Source organism: Lagopus muta, chromosome Z, assembly GCF_023343835.1.
Source record: "Lagopus muta isolate bLagMut1 chromosome Z, bLagMut1 primary, whole genome shotgun sequence".
NCBI lineage: Eukaryota > Metazoa > Chordata > Aves > Galliformes > Phasianidae > Lagopus > Lagopus muta.
Window position 1 is genome coordinate 49,580,167 of NC_064472.1, and position 15,413 is coordinate 49,595,579.

General features: G+C 43.8%; 1 protein-coding gene across 2 annotated transcripts in view; it reads left to right on the plus strand.

The window, feature by feature from the left end:
• Positions 1-4,866: 4,866 nt before the first annotated feature.
• The window catches only part of CAMK4 (calcium/calmodulin dependent protein kinase IV), a 156,361-nt gene continuing 145,814 nt past the window's right edge, over positions 4,867-15,413 (plus strand). The window contains exon 1 of one of the 2 annotated variants that reach the window (XM_048931391.1): positions 4,867-5,119. In XM_048931391.1, coding sequence (XP_048787348.1) covers positions 5,004-5,119 — 116 coding nt within the window. In that variant the 5' untranslated portion in view covers positions 4,867-5,003. Of the gene's footprint in view, positions 5,120-12,515; positions 12,639-15,413 lie in introns of those variants that run through there. The other variant, XM_048931392.1, reaches the window with a different exon arrangement.

Sequence of the window (15,413 nt, forward strand, 5' to 3'; positions counted from 1 at the left end):
AAAAGAGTATGTTTTGATCCTGAAAATGAGCTTCAAGAACCCTTCTACACTCTAGAAATCAAAGGATTGATTGAATCATTTAAAAAAGGGACACAAAAGATGAGAGCCATGACTATCTTGCAAAGGTAGCAGTTCCATGTATCCTCCTACAATGATTATAAAATGATCCTACTGATAACTGGGGCACAAAGAGTGTGGTTCAGGAATGGCTAAATCACACTGCTTTCTAATTGTCCTTCCTCAGGCAGTCTCCTTTTTATCTCTGTTTACGCATTTCCTTTCACCAGATACTGGTAAAAGAGTGGTCTAGACTTCAAAACATCTGAGCTTGTTACTACCCTCCTTCTTTCCACTCTATTACCACTCTGTGAAGGATCTCATGACAGCTTGTTCTCCCTCTTACAGCATAAGAACACATAATCCCAACCATTACTCTTCTGATGGCCTACCATTGCACTCTGTGCTCATTCTTACCAGATTTAATCTACTCACATAAACAGCTGATAAAAGAATCTGTCTTTATCCAGCAGTTCTAAAAATCAATAAGTAGGCTCAGATTTACATATAAGACAGCATTAAATATGATGACATATGAGACTATGAGAAACTTGTCCAATAGAAGTCGTAAGGCCTATTTTCCAACAGAGACAATACAGAGGGTTTTGGCATTCCTAGCTGATGGGCATATACTACAGAGGCTTGGATCCAGAGGTTTTTTTTTAAAAGACCTAGTCTGCATTATATGCATGGCATATAATACCACAGGCATTAGATCAAGAAAATGAATGTAAAAGTTGTTTACAATACTGGATCATCTGCATCAGGAAGAAAGACCTACTGTCTGCAAACTGTTTGGAGAGAAGGTATGTTAAGGCACATATGAGACAAAGAGGTGATTTGAGACAGCCAGCATGGCTTCACCAAGGGCAGATTGTGCCTGACCAATCTGGTGGCCTTCGATGATGGAATGATGGCTTCGGTGGATGGGGGAAGGATGGTGGATGTCATCTACCTGGACTTCTGCAAGGCCTTTGACATGGTCCCTCACCACATCCTGCTCTCTAAATTGGAGCAGTGTGGATTTGAAGGATGGACTGTTGGAGGGATTAAGAATTGGCTGGCTGGATGCAGCCAAAGGGTTGTGATCAGTGGTTCTGTGTCAGGGTGGAGGCCAGTCACAAGCGGTGTCCTTCAGTGGACCGGTGTTCTTCAACATCTTCATCAGTGACACAGTCGATGGCATCGAGTGCACCCTCAGCAAGTTTGCAGATGACACCAAGCTGAGTGGTGCAATCAATACACTGGAAGGAAGGGAAGCCATCCAGAGGGACCTGGACATGCTGGAGAAGTGGAGAAAACCTAATGAGGTTCAACAAGGCCAAGTGCAAGGTGCTGCACTTGGTCAGGGCAATCCCAGGTGTTTACACAGACTGGGAGAAGATCTCCTTGACAGCAGCCCTGCAGAGAAGGACTTGGGGTCCTGGTGGACAAGAAGCTGGACATGAGCCAGCAGTGTGTGCCTGCAGCCCAGAAGGCCAACTGTGTTCTGGGCTGCATTAAAAAAGGGGTGGCCAGCAGGGAGAGGGAGGTGATTGTCCCCCTCTACTCTGCTCTTGTGAGGCCCCATCTTGTGAGCACCTCTCCTAAGGAAAGGTTGAGGGAGCTGGGCTTGTTCAGCCTGGAGAAAAGAAGGCTGTGGGGTGACCTCATTGCAGCTTTACAGTACTTGAAGGGAGTGTATAAACAGGAGGGAGAACGGCTGTTTACGAGGGTGGATAGTGACAGGACAAGGGGGAATGGTTTTAAACTGAGGCAGGGGAGGTTTAGGTTGGATATGAGGAGGAAGTTTTTTGTCCCAGAGGGTGGTGACACACTGGAACAGGTTGCCCAAGGAGGCTGTGGATGCCCCATCCCTGGAGGAATTCAAGGCCAGGCTGGATGTGGCTCTGGGCAGCCTGGTCTGCTGGTTGGCGACCCTGCACATAGCAGGGGGTTGGAATGAAATGATCATTGCGGTCCTTTGCAACCCAAGCCATTTTATGATCCTAAGATTCTAAGATTCTATGATTCTATGACAAATATTCTTCAGTGAGCACAATCTCTGACAGAGTGCTTATTACATATAACTATGTTTTCTATTTTGCATATGGACACTTTGTACCTTCAATAAGTAACACTTTCTGTATATGCCTATGGGACAAATCCTTTTTATTTTAATATCCTGAATATATATGCTGGTTGAAGGCAGTTTGTTGAAGAATACCGGCCTAAGATGGCAAGGCTAACATACTGCTCTTTCAATACATGTACACAACTTACGAACAAGCTGTTCAAAACTCTGGACAGAATTTGCTTGTTCTTATGTTTTCTTCCCAAGATCTAGCAGCTAGAATTGTATGAAAGATTAGAAGCAAAGTTTAAAAAGTTCTTGTCCTGTGTTTATTTTTGAAGGAAATTCTGTGAACTGTGAACTGCTTATATCCAGTATAGTAATGACTGTACAAAAGGGTAATATTATTTCACAAGGCAGAATCACAGCCAGAGGAGGGCAGAAAGATTACCGATCCCATATCCACCAACAGACCAGATAAACATTCTGCTTTAAGAGTAATTTGTAAGTGGTAGAATAGGGGTAGGAGGTTTGACAGTTTCTGTCTTTATTTTTGTGTTTATAAAAACTGCTTCCTTTGCAAAAATTGCACGCCTCCTGGACCTGCATTTTTCCTCTGAATTTGTAACCTAGGTTTGTTGTCAGGAAAACTATAGTATTTGTGTCTCCAAAATAAAATTTCACACATAGCATGCCATAAATACATAAATGAGTTTTCCTTAGCAGTTTAATCTTTTGTCCAGCAATGACAATGCAAATCAGCGCATTGTGAACAAATCTCTGACACAACCTGAGCACCTCATGTTTGAAATGCTGCCTTGGTTCTCTGGAGGCTGAAAGGGGCTTTCATGTGCTGGTCACACACAGTATGCAACCTGAAGACTTTAAGTGCATATGATTGTATTTACATATTGCTATATTATCTTTTTTTTTTTCTTCTTAAGCTTCTTTTTCTTCATTTCCAGGAAGGTTCAGGTGCATATTAAGAAACATTTCTTCTCAGACAGATTGGTGATGCATTGGTTTGGGCTACCCAGGGAGGTGGAGGAAATCCCTGAAGGTATTTGAGTAACATGCAGATGTGGTACTGAGGTACATAGTTTTGGACATGGTGGTTATGGGCTGATGATTGGACTTGGTGATCTTAAGAGGTCTTTTCCAACCATAATGATTCTGTGATTCTATGGAGTTTCTGGAGAACAAGGCCAGTCAGTCTTAAAGTACTTGGTTGTTAATATGGTGTGACCCAGCTCACTTTGAGACAGGATTTTAAGGGAAGTCAGTGCCTTTCACATGGTTTGGGTTGGAAGGGACCTTTACAGATGATCTAATTCTACCTAGGTGGCCCAGTACATAAAAAGATCTGCTGTTGCTATGCCATTAACAAAGAAAGTCCCATAAGAAGCATATCTAGAACACCTGAGATATGAATCTGATAAAAAAAAAAAATCCACTAGAACTGTTCAAAAAAATCCTCAACACATATGTACCCTATGGGTTACGGAATATGTTAGATATGTGACTGAACAAAAACACAGTACAGAACACAGTTGCCTTATAGTGCGCTGTTTGGCCATTCTGTGAGCGTATGGGGTTTTCACAAGCAGTGACCGTTCCTTTTCTCAGGAGATGTGTCAGAAAATGCCATAAGAAGAAAGAAGGAAATATCACCTAGCAACCAAAGCTCTATGAAGAAAAGTTCCATGCTGGCCAGGAGAGAGAGGGTCAGCAGAGAGCTAGGTGCAGGCACGATCAACAGTGAAATGCTGTGTACCCACTGCCAGCCCCAGCCTGGTCAGGCTCTGCATACTGTGGGTCTGAGGGGATTCTGGATTTCAAAGCAGGGCTCAGGATTACTTTTTTTTTCACTCTTCCCAAGATTAGTTTGGAAATGATGCAATCTCAAATCACGATGGGGATCTGTATTTTAATTTTAAAACAGCAATAAGTTAACTTGATGGGAAAGGGCATTACCTCTCTTTTGTCTTGTATTTATATTTTTTATCCTTCCATTTGAAAAGGCCAGACTAACATGTTTTTCTACTATCTCACTGAACAAAGAAGAGCTTTTCTTCTTTATTATTTTTATTTATATACGTGTAGCCCTTCGATGAATTAAGAAATATAAATTGGAGATCATTTGCCCCTGAGTTAGGGAAGGAAGAAGAGGAATAGCAGGAGTCAGACTTGTTTGTAGGGGGAAAACAAGCCAGGTTGAGAAACACGGCTATACACCCAGCACTGAAAAGGACGCTATGCTCTAGGTAGGGAATTCAACGTTCAGAAGCAGGCGTGTGACGGGAGGACAGGACACGATGTCGGAGCTGCGGCGCGGCCTGCACATGGTCCGTGTGCACGGGGGCGGCGGTGAGTGCGTGGCACGGCAAGGCCGTGGAGCGGCTGGTGCGGTGCATGCGAGGAACGCACAGCTGCTGCTGCTGCTGCATCTCACCAGCATACCAACAGAAGCTGCGTTCGCGCCGACACTCCTTGCTGGGATCGCTATGCCCAGCGATATAACATGTTACATCTGCACGTATCGCATGAGCTGCAGATTTCATAACCTGTTCGGAGTGCCATTGCAGCACGGCAATTTCATCTCCTTACCCGCCTTCCAGCTCTGCTCCGGGAAGCCGCATTGCTCGCCTCCTGCCGGGCCGCGTCCCAGCGCCACCGCCCACCGCCCAGCCCCGGCCCCACGCCCACCACCGGTAGCAGCCGAACTCCCGCCCTCGGCCCCGCGCCCCGCCCCGGGCCCGCCCCCCGAGCTGGGGGTGCCGTTGGGAAGCCGCTGCAGCCGCTGCTCTAGCAGCCCCGTCGCTTCCAGCCTACAGCCGGCGCGGAGCAGAGCGGGGGACTGCCCGGTATCGGTCCCGGCCCGCTGAAAGTCACCATGCCCTCCACCTCTGCCTCGGGCTCGGCCGGCCGCCCCGCGCCCGACTACTGGATCGACGGCTCTAACAAGGACACCCTGACACACTACTTCGATCTGGAGTCCGAGCTGGGACGGTGAGGGGGGAGGCCCGGAGGGCGGCGGGTCCGGGGAGGGACCCCGCATCGCTGGGTCGGGAGCGGCGAAACTTTGGCGTGCGCGGAGCCGCGGGGAGGAGTGGCTGCGGGCGAAGGAACGCCGCCGCGGGTCGAGCTCCGAGAACGGGGGTGGGCGCTGGGAGGTGGCAGCCTGGCAGCCCCGGGGTGAGCCGCGGTGCGCGTTCTTGTTAGTCAGGTGTCGTGTAGCGGCGGACTGCAGTGCCCTGTTGCGTCCCCTCCGTGGGAGGGTAAGGCGCCCCGAGGTGCTGCCTGTCTCTCCCTCTCTCCGTGCAGACCTGCAGTCCCTGTCCCACCCCTCAGAGCCCCTCAACCTGGGTGTCAGCTCACAGCCCACGAAGTGACCGTGAGCAGGCCACCGTCAGCCGCGGACTGCAGTGAATCCTGCCCTGGTGCTCCTGCGTGGCGGCTTAAGGGTCCCAAGCCCTCAGTTTGAGGGCTTACTTCTTTCTTTATTTCTCTCTCTCTCTCTCTCTCTCTCTCTTTTTTTTTTTTTTTCATTTTCTTTTAGATCGAAGCCCCATGTAAGATTCAGGTTTCCCCACCTCAAAATACGATTGTTGGTTTATGTTGAATTCACAGATAGAAAATAACACTTTTTTAAAAAAATAGTGGAAAAGGAAAGCATTAAAGCATTAGGAAGAATCTTGCACCGGATGACTTAAGTCAGCAAATCAGTGAATAATAGCAATCATGAATTCTAACAACAATCATTATTAAAATCGCAGATGACAATGGGAAATTTGCAGGTGATACTGTGATTCCTTGGCACGTTTCTTTTCTGAGAGGACAATGAAAAGTATTGCTATGAACACACCTGTATTTGCCTAATGTAGCTAAAAGGGGCAGGAGAAGCTGTAGGAACACAATGAAGCATTTTTCTTGGTTTGCTGGCTAAATCTCAAGCATTTGCTGCTACCTTTTTGCCACTATTGTGACTCAGATTTAAACAGGATTTTATACCCTTTCACAAGTTTGTACTATATCACACATCTGTGCAGGAAAGTGAAAATGGAGGAGGAAGTAGTCAAGTCGGTTTTGTTTCCAGAATTGACACAGTAGTGTGCATTGCTGAGCAACAGCAGTTGATAGCAACTCTATCACCTGAATAAGTGCTGCTCTGTGTGGTTTGCCTGGAGTCCTTTCAGCATACCTGCTACAGATTGTGAGCTTAGGTTTTGGAGAATCCATAGCGGTGATATGACATGCGTTCATCTCCTATGCTGAGAAGATGGTTAAAAATGTTGACTTCTGAGGAAGTCAAGTCCTTAAACACTGCAATATAGTGGGGTTTTCTACCTTGCAAGGTATTGTCGAAGGAGACCAAAGCACTGCACGCTCCTCTCAAAAGGCAGAAAGATATTTATTGATATAACTAAGGTGGTAATTTGAGCAATGATAACAGCAACTTAACAAGATTCAAAATGGCTAAATAGCCTTTATTATTTCCTACATAGAGGGTAGGGGGGTGCATAATGAATCTAAGATCAAATCTTAGCAAAGCTAGTATAACTTAAAAACAGTAAATTGTTTGCCAAGGATCTGTTAGCAAGGTGTAACCATGTTCTGAATGAATCTCTGCACCTTGAGGAGCATCCCTCCTCAAGGGGAGATTCTGGTGTGCAGCCCGCTGCTTGCAAGAACACTTTTCAGGGGATTCTTTGCCTGCTTGCTATTTATAGAGTAAGATGACTGACTTGTAGTTATGCAACTTAGAATTGGTTCTGTTGAGCTAGGTTTCTGTTACTAGGTGTCTGAGTGCCAGTGGTGAAACTTTGATTGTTATTAGTCCCAAGGATAAGGCCCTTTGCACCTCATTGTATGCACTAGGCCTTGGACATAATGACCAGGCAAAGTGGGGGGCGAAGAGAGCACCGTCATACAAGGTGACACAGTAGATGCTGAAACCGTAACAGGAGGTTTGAGTGAGAAACATCCACACGCAACTAGGTGAGATATATGAGCCACTAAATCTTCTGTACTGTTGGATAGAGGTATGCAATGAGATTTGAAGTAAAAGCAGAATGCAAATAGGAAAATATAACCATCTGAAACAAAGATCATGGGGTACTGGTGGGACAGAGAATTCCAAGGAGAAATTGCACCTATGGTTTAGCAGAAAGATCTTGGTCCTCAGGTCCCAGGGTGAACCTAGAAACCCGTACTAGCCGTGAGGTTGTGGATGTCCCCTCCCTGGAAGCATTCAAGGCCAGGCTGGATGGGGCTTTGAGCACCCTGGTCTAGAGGAAGGTGTCCCTGCCTGTAGCGGGAGGTTGGAAATTGATGATATTAAAGGTCTCTTCCAACCCAAAGCATTCTATGATTCTGTGATTCATGTATGGTGAATGAAGGAGTGATGGAAAGAGATTGGGAATCTTAGCTGTAGATTCATAGGGTTCTGTAGCTCATCACAGACTCATAAGTAAAGGAGATAAAGAGTGATATTTGCTGATGATAAGTTATGAAGGGTTTTTAAAGACAACCCTGCCTGTGGAGAATCACAGGAAGACATTACTGGACTGATAGGATGTTTAAATGACAAATGAAATTTAGTTTAAATGAGTAAAAGCAGATGGAGATGGGAGAGAAACCATTAAGTTGAATGTAGAACAGTGTCTAGTTAGGCGTTGGATCTCGTATCCACTGGATATTGTGGATGCTGTAAATTTATAAGAGGCAGCATGGCAAGTTTACTTTAGAGAAACCCATTTAAACTAATTAAATATAAAATTGCTAATTATTGAACTACAAGTTCTTCAGTGTTAAAACTATATTCTTTGACAATATTAATGTGAGTTTGCTCTATTCATGTTTGTCTTGAGGCATCTATGTTTGGCGACTGTTAAAGACAGTATTCTGAGTGAGACTATTATTCTGAACCAGGACACCTATTTTTACATCCTACTTAATGCTTGGCTACTTTATTATTAATAATTTTGGGTTCTAAGCTTGTACATTCCATAAAGACTAAAATATTTTGTTAGCCATTTATAACTCATGCAGTATCATTTGGTACAGTGTTTCTGAAATTAGGAATGGTATAACAGTGCTATGTGAGGGAAGAAGTAATTCAGTAACAGATATTTCAATACTCAGAAATATTTGAAAGAATTTCTCTTTGTTGAAATTTTTATTAATATTTTACTTACTATGCACTTTCTTGCCTAATTGTGTCAAACTCCACTATCGTTTGATTTGAAACTGCCGAATGTTATAACTGCAGGTATATTGCAAATGTATTAAATGGTCAGTAGAGGTTGCAAGTATTTTCTACAAAATGCTTAGTGCTTTTAGTTTTGCAAACAAATGTAAAAGAAAATTAAAAAAAAAATAGAAATGTTACGGGAATTTTTCTTTGTGTAAGAAGGATACATAAAGTCATCCAAAACCACCTTCAGTTTTGTTATCCTTGCTGAAAACCTAAAGATGCTTGGTACTTGTAGTTTACCTTGAATTGATAGTGGTAGCTGAATCATGGGTGCCTCGAGGAGTTCTGAGAGCAGAGAATTTAAGTCCAAAGAGTGGATTAAATGCTATGACAACTGCTGTGGAAGTAATGCCTTCCATTTTACTGGGTAAAGAACTGTCTAGAGGGCTATGCCCAAGGGGTAGTAGTCCAGCTGGTGACCTGTTACAAGTGGTGTCCCTCAGGGCTCAGTACTGGGGCCCATCTTGTTTAATGATGACCTAGATGAAGGGATCAAGTGAACCCTCAGTAAGTTTGCAGATGACACCAAGATGGGAGGTGGTGTTGATCTGCCTGAGGGTAGGGAGGCCCTTCAGAACGATCCAGCTGTATCACTGGGCTGAGGTGAATGGGATGAGGTTCAACAAGGCCAAGTGCCAGGTCCAAGCAAGTGTAGAGTCTTACACCTAAGGTGGAAGAATTGCATGCACCAATACAGGCTGGGGGATGAGCTGCTGGAAAGGAGCTCTGCAGAGAGGGACCTAAGTGTCCTGGTGGATGACAGGTTGGCCATGAGCCAGCAGTGTGCCCTCGTGGCCAAGAGCGCCAATGGCAACCTGGGGTGCATTAAAAAGAGCGTGGCCAGCAGGTCGAGGGAGGTGATCCTCCCCCTCTACTCTGCCCTGGTAAGGCCTCACCTGGAGTACTGTGTCCAGTTCTGGGCTCCCCAGTACAAAAAAGACAGGAATCTCTTGGAAAGAGTCTAGCAGAGGGCCACAGAAATGATGAAGTGCCTGGAGCATCTCTCCTATGAAGAAAGGGTGAGTGAACTGGGTCTGTTCAGCCTTGAGAAAAGATGACTGAGAGGGGATCTAATCCAGGTTTATAAATATCGGAGGTGTGGGAGCCATAGTGGCGAGGATGGACTCTTTTCAGTGGTGAATGGTGACAGGACAGGGGGAAACGGCCGGAAACTGCAGCATAGGAAGTTCCACACAAATGTGCGAAGGAACTTCTTTATGGTGAGGGTGATGGAGCACTGGAACATGCTGCCCAGGGAGGTTGTGAAGTCTCCTTCTCTGGAGATGTTCAAGTCTCGCCTGGACGCCTACCTGTGCGACCTGGTGTAGGGAACCTGCTTTGGCAGGGGGGTTGGACTCGATGATCTCTGGAGGTCCCTTCCAACGCCTACAATTCTGTGATTCTGTCCTGCACTTTGGCCACAATAACCCCATGCAATGCTACAGGCTTGGGGCTGAGTGACTTGATGACTGTGAATAGGAAAGGAACCTGGGAATGTTGGTTGATGCTCGGCTGAACATGAACCAGCACTGTGCCCAGGTGGCCAAGAGGGCCAATGGCATCCTGGCCTGCATTAGAAATAGTGTGGCCAGCAGGAGCAGGGAGGTGATCATCCCCTGTACTCAGCACTGGTGAGGCCGCACCTCGAGTATTGTGTTCAGTTTTGGGCCCCTCACTACAAGAAAGACATTGAGGCCCTGGAACGTGTCCAGAGAAGGGGAACGAAACTGGTGAAGGGTCTGGAGCACAAGTCTTATGAGGAGTGGCTGAGGGAGCTGAGCTTGTTCAGTCCAGAGAAGAGGAGGCTCACGGGAAACCTCATTGCACTCTACAACTTCCTGAAGGGAGGCTGTGATGAGGTGGGGTCTGGCCTCTTCTCCCAGGCAACAAACAGGACCTGAGGAAATGGCTACAAGTTGCACCAGGGGAGATTTAGATTAGACATGAGGAAAATCTTTTTCTCTCAGAGGGTGGTCAGGCACTGAAATGGCTGCCAAGAGAGGTGGTGGAGTCGCCATCACCGGCAGCGTTCAAGAGGTGTCTGGATGAGGAGCTGCGAGATATGGTTTAGTGCTTGTGGTAGCAATGGTAATAGGAGAATGGTTGGACTAAATAATCTTGTAGGTTCTTTCCAACCTTGTGATTCTGTGATTCTACTGTGTTGGCCCACAACATCAGAGATGGTGTTGGTGATATGGCAGCACAGGTTGAACCTTCCCCCCCATAATTCCATTATGCTTCGTTGCCATGTGACAGATGGCAACAGAGGAGCAGTCTGACAAAATGGAATCTGACATGAAAATGTGTAGGATTTAAAGATGTGTCACTGAATTCCTCCATGTGGGAAAAATGGCTTCAGTTGACACTTTCTGAATTCTTATGGGGACTAAACGGTGGATGTGAGCACAGTGAGGCAGAGGGTGATTTCAGACAGAAAAGACAAGCCATATTCCAGACAGCCATGCATAGCTGTCATACTACAAAATGTAGAGTCTTGATCAGCTCATTCCTGTGAATCAGTGGGTTACAAACACGAAACTCTGTACGAAGTAGAATGTTGGCATTTGGAACAATGGTGACAATGTTGGACATTGCAAACCACTGCACCATATGGGTCCTGCAGATGCTCACAAAATAACAGAATGAACGCAATATTTGTCAGGACCAACCGAACCAATATGAGGCTGAAGGTGATGGTCTCCTGGATCACATCATTACTAGTGACGAGATATGCATTTTCAACAAGAGCTTGACATCATAACTGGTAGTGGTGACTATTGTTGAAAATGATTTTTTTATAGCTGAGAATTTTTTCTATCAAATAGTGCTATTTTGCTCTTTGTACCTGTTGTGGCTTTCATGGAAATAAATAGAAGGCATTACTTTCAGAGCAACCTATGTTGAATTCTTTCTGCAGAATTACATATCTCACTCTGTCAGTCATATTCATGAATGCTGACATAACAGCATCTGCTTTTGTAATAGCAGTAGTAGGTGAAATAAAGCAACTCCCTTCAATATCTATAATTTCATAGGAATGAGTTGCTTTTGTTTGATGCTTTGAGGTTCAAGCAGTTTTTGCTTTGAAAGTTTCCCATCCATTCCTCCATTAAAATAAACAGAGAGTAGCCCCATTGAAAAGGCTCGGTCAGCAGCAAGTTGAACATGAGCCAGCAGCGTGCCCTGGTAGCCCAAAGAACCAACCATACCCTGGGGTGCACCAGGCCCAGCACTGCCACCGGGAGAGGGAGGGGTTGTCAGCTGTGCTGTGCTTTGCGGCCTCACCTCCAGCACTGGGTGCAGGCTGGGTGCCATAACATAAGAAGGACAAAAACTATTGGAGAGTGCCCAGAGGAGGACTGCAAAGATGGGGGAGGGTCTGGGAAGCAAGGTTTTTAAGGAGTAGCTGAGAACTGTGGGTTTCTTCAGCCCAGAGCAGAGGAGCTGAGGGAAGGCCTCATGGCGGCTGCAGCCCCTCACAAGGGGAGTGGAGGGGCAGCACTGAGCTCTGCTCTGTGTGATAGTAACAGGGCCCGAGGGAACGATGTGGAGCTGTGTCAGGGAAAGATTCTTCGCTAGAGTGCGGTGGTGGGCACAGCCCCAAGTGCCAGAGTCCAAGAAATGTTTGGATAATGCTCACAGACATGGCTTGATTTTTGGGTGGTACCGTGTGGAATCGAGTTGTACTTGGTGATTCTTGTGGGTCCCTACTAACTGATGTGTTCTGTGATTTTATTTAAAAAAAAAAAAAAAAAAAAGTGGGATGTTTTTCTGACTACTGAAATAGTCATTTATTATACAGGCTGTTAACTGGGTTTACTCTGAAAAATACTTGTTTTTCATTGGGGTAGGTTACTCCTTCAGCAGTACTTCCGCTAAGTGATTTGCAGCTTTCAGTACTGGATTTGATTATTTTCTGGGAGATGTGTGCTGTTGACAGTATGTAGTGCTAGCTGTCCAAATCTGTGGAGGTTGCTTTGCTGTACTGGGGTGAGAATTCCTCTTGCAGAAATATCATTGAGCAAAAACTGCAAGTATAGATTTGCTTGTCCCTGTTCCATTAGTTGCAACTTACTTCTTACCCTGTCAGCTCTCATCTGCAGAAAAGTAGCAAGAGGTTCTGTGAAGGCAGCTGGTCAGTAAATAGGGGAGGCTGTTGAAGATGGGATTTTGAGGCTTCCCTTAACGCTACTGTGTTATACTGGAGCCCTGGTTGAAGGAGAAGGAATAAGAGAAGACATGATATCCTTGTGTGGCCAAGGCATTCACAAGGTAGGTGGTCATTGAGAATTGTCTTTTTCACACATTGCACTGGCATCGTAGGTCTAGTTAAAGACTTCAGTGTTCTTTTCTGCTTTTCTCATCATCCTCCTTGAAAAATGTCTTTAATGTATGAGATTAGGTTCTTTCATGGTGAACATGCGCTTTAGTCTTTCTGTTGAAGTTATTCTCTTGTGGAGAAGACAGTTCAGTATTAAGTTGGCCATAAAGATATATATATATATAAAAATAAAATAAATTAAAAAAAAAATATATATAAAATATAAATATATAAAATATATATATATAAATTGGCCATAATGTTCTATTAGAGAGATTTCTGTTAAGATACGTCTCTAAGAGGTGGGAGAAGTCAGTCCCTCTTAAAATACATGTTTACCTGCAGAGTCATAAATATAAGTTGACACAAAGCACTGAATGTGCTGTGTAGAAGCTCTGTACCTTCTCAGCTCAGTGTTCTTGGTGAAATGCCTAGCTTGGGTAGCAGGAACCAGAGCTTGACCATGTGATTGTCCAGGTTTCAACAACTGAAACTTTTATAGGCTCAGGGGAGGGTATTTTCTTCATTGTATCTTAGTTCAACAGTTCGATCAATTCAGAACAACAACAAAAACAAAAAATGAATTGAGTAGATAAGAGAAGAGTTTCCTGTACTATACTGTAAATAAAAGCAATTTGAGAATAGACATGCCATTTCACCTGAGGGCTCTAATCAGGAGAAAAATGGACAGGTATTTTGGAGAAAAAAGTCTAGCTTTTTGAACCATTCCATGAAAGTTTTCTGTTGATCTGTTGTCAAAATGCCTGCTTTAGTGTTATTTATTTACATATCTAAAAAGTAACTCTATCTGAATGATAGAGACTATTGCTTAAATCTTCTACAGTTGGAATCTGTGGCAAAACTGTTACTGTCTTGCAGCTAGGAATTTTGTGTTGAACTACAAACTCTGCATCTGCTTCACAGAGGCTTAAAAAACAAATGAGGAAGTATTCTTTTTCTGTGATGGCTTATGTGTATATTTGAACCCTGTTAATACTGTGATTGAGGCACTGCTTCCATCATGGTATGATGGAAGATAGACAGAATCAAAAAACCTTCTGTGGTGAAATGTTTAGCTGTAGGTGCTTGTGGCTAGTCACATCAGAAAGACTAAATGCTGCCATAGCCCACTGCCTTTCAGGAATTGATTAATGCCTGGCTGACTGTGTGAACAAAGTTGTCTATAATGTCTTGTTGAAGTCCTAACTGCATTATATTAAAAATACTATAATTGAAGTTATCTTTTAAATATGAACCAAAATGGACTATTAATGAGGGCATGTATTGTTTTCATTCACAGGCGCGCTGAGATTTTATTTGTAATATTTTATAGCACTGTTCTTTTTTAAAGGGTAATTTGTGGGTGCATCTACATTGAAGTTTTAATTTGGATCATGAGTGAAGCACTGGAAACAAATGCCTGAGTTATTCCCTCCCACTGTGCTTCTGTCTGCATGAGGGGACATCCTTGGCAGTACAGAGTAAACTGAATGTAACTGAACCAGACGATATAGTTCAAGAGCATATAAACCATTCAGACCTCTTGTAATGTTCAGTTCACAGGACCAGATTGGATCTTGTCTGCAGCAGAAGCTGTGGAAAGTTTCTTTGTTTATATTAATGCATTGACACCATCCTCCACTGTTACGCTCCATTGCAGTGTGCTGCTAAATAGTGCCATGGTGATACTGTGATTGAGCCTAACTGTAGTTACTCTGCAGCATGATAATAGGGTGCTTATGATACCACATGTTCAACGTAATGCTCAGGTCAGTGTCTTTCTGCTCGAATTTTAATTAACTTATAAACCAAGGAGAATATATATTATGGAAATGAGAATTTAGTGCATAAAGTGGGCAGTGAAAGAGTAGTTAGACCATAGAGAGTATTACATTATCTCTGTATGCTTATTAGTCTGTACACCGAGTGCATTGTTCTTCCAATAAATTGAACTGTTGATGTGTTTCTAAAAAATGACTACTGGAGCAGCGTGGAATAGTTTGAACAAGTAGATCATCATTCTGTATAGCTTTCACAGCTTTTGTGTATTTAAAGAGCTATTCATAATGAAAAATACTATATCACAGAACTGTTACTTCTTTATTTTGAAGCTATTTATTCTTTTAGTCCCTGCATTGTTTTTTGTTGTTGTTTGTTTGTTTGTTTGTTTTTGTCAGTGATTTTGGTTATCTTCTTTTTAATTAAAAAAAAATTGCATTTTTAATCGAGAAAATGAGTAGCTCTTGAGGTAAGTGCTCTGAAGAATACCAAGCCATTTTTTTACACGTACAAATGGCATTGTTTGTGTTAACAAAGAATATGTCATTTGAAAAAGCATTACAGTCCCTGGCCTTGTCACTTGTTATTAGTAACTGTCCAAGTAACTGAGCTGGCTTTATAATAGTAGTGACAAATGGCTTTTCTGTGGTAGTATGCTAGCCAAAAGGCTGGCCTAGCTCTGAGAAATGTTCTGTCAGAATTTAAGTACAAAGATTTGAATACTTATTTCACGTACATATGTACAGTAACTGTGAATCCAGGGTAGGAGTTCTCTTTGCATAAAAAGAAAACAAATGTAATATTCTGTGCTTTCACAGGGAAGCAGAATTTAGACTGACAAACTTGCATGTTTGCTATTACCAGCAAACGTTTGCTATTACCTGCTCCCCCTCTTCTTCACAATAGGCAGACCTTGATTGTCTGAATAGTCATTAATTTCACAAGGG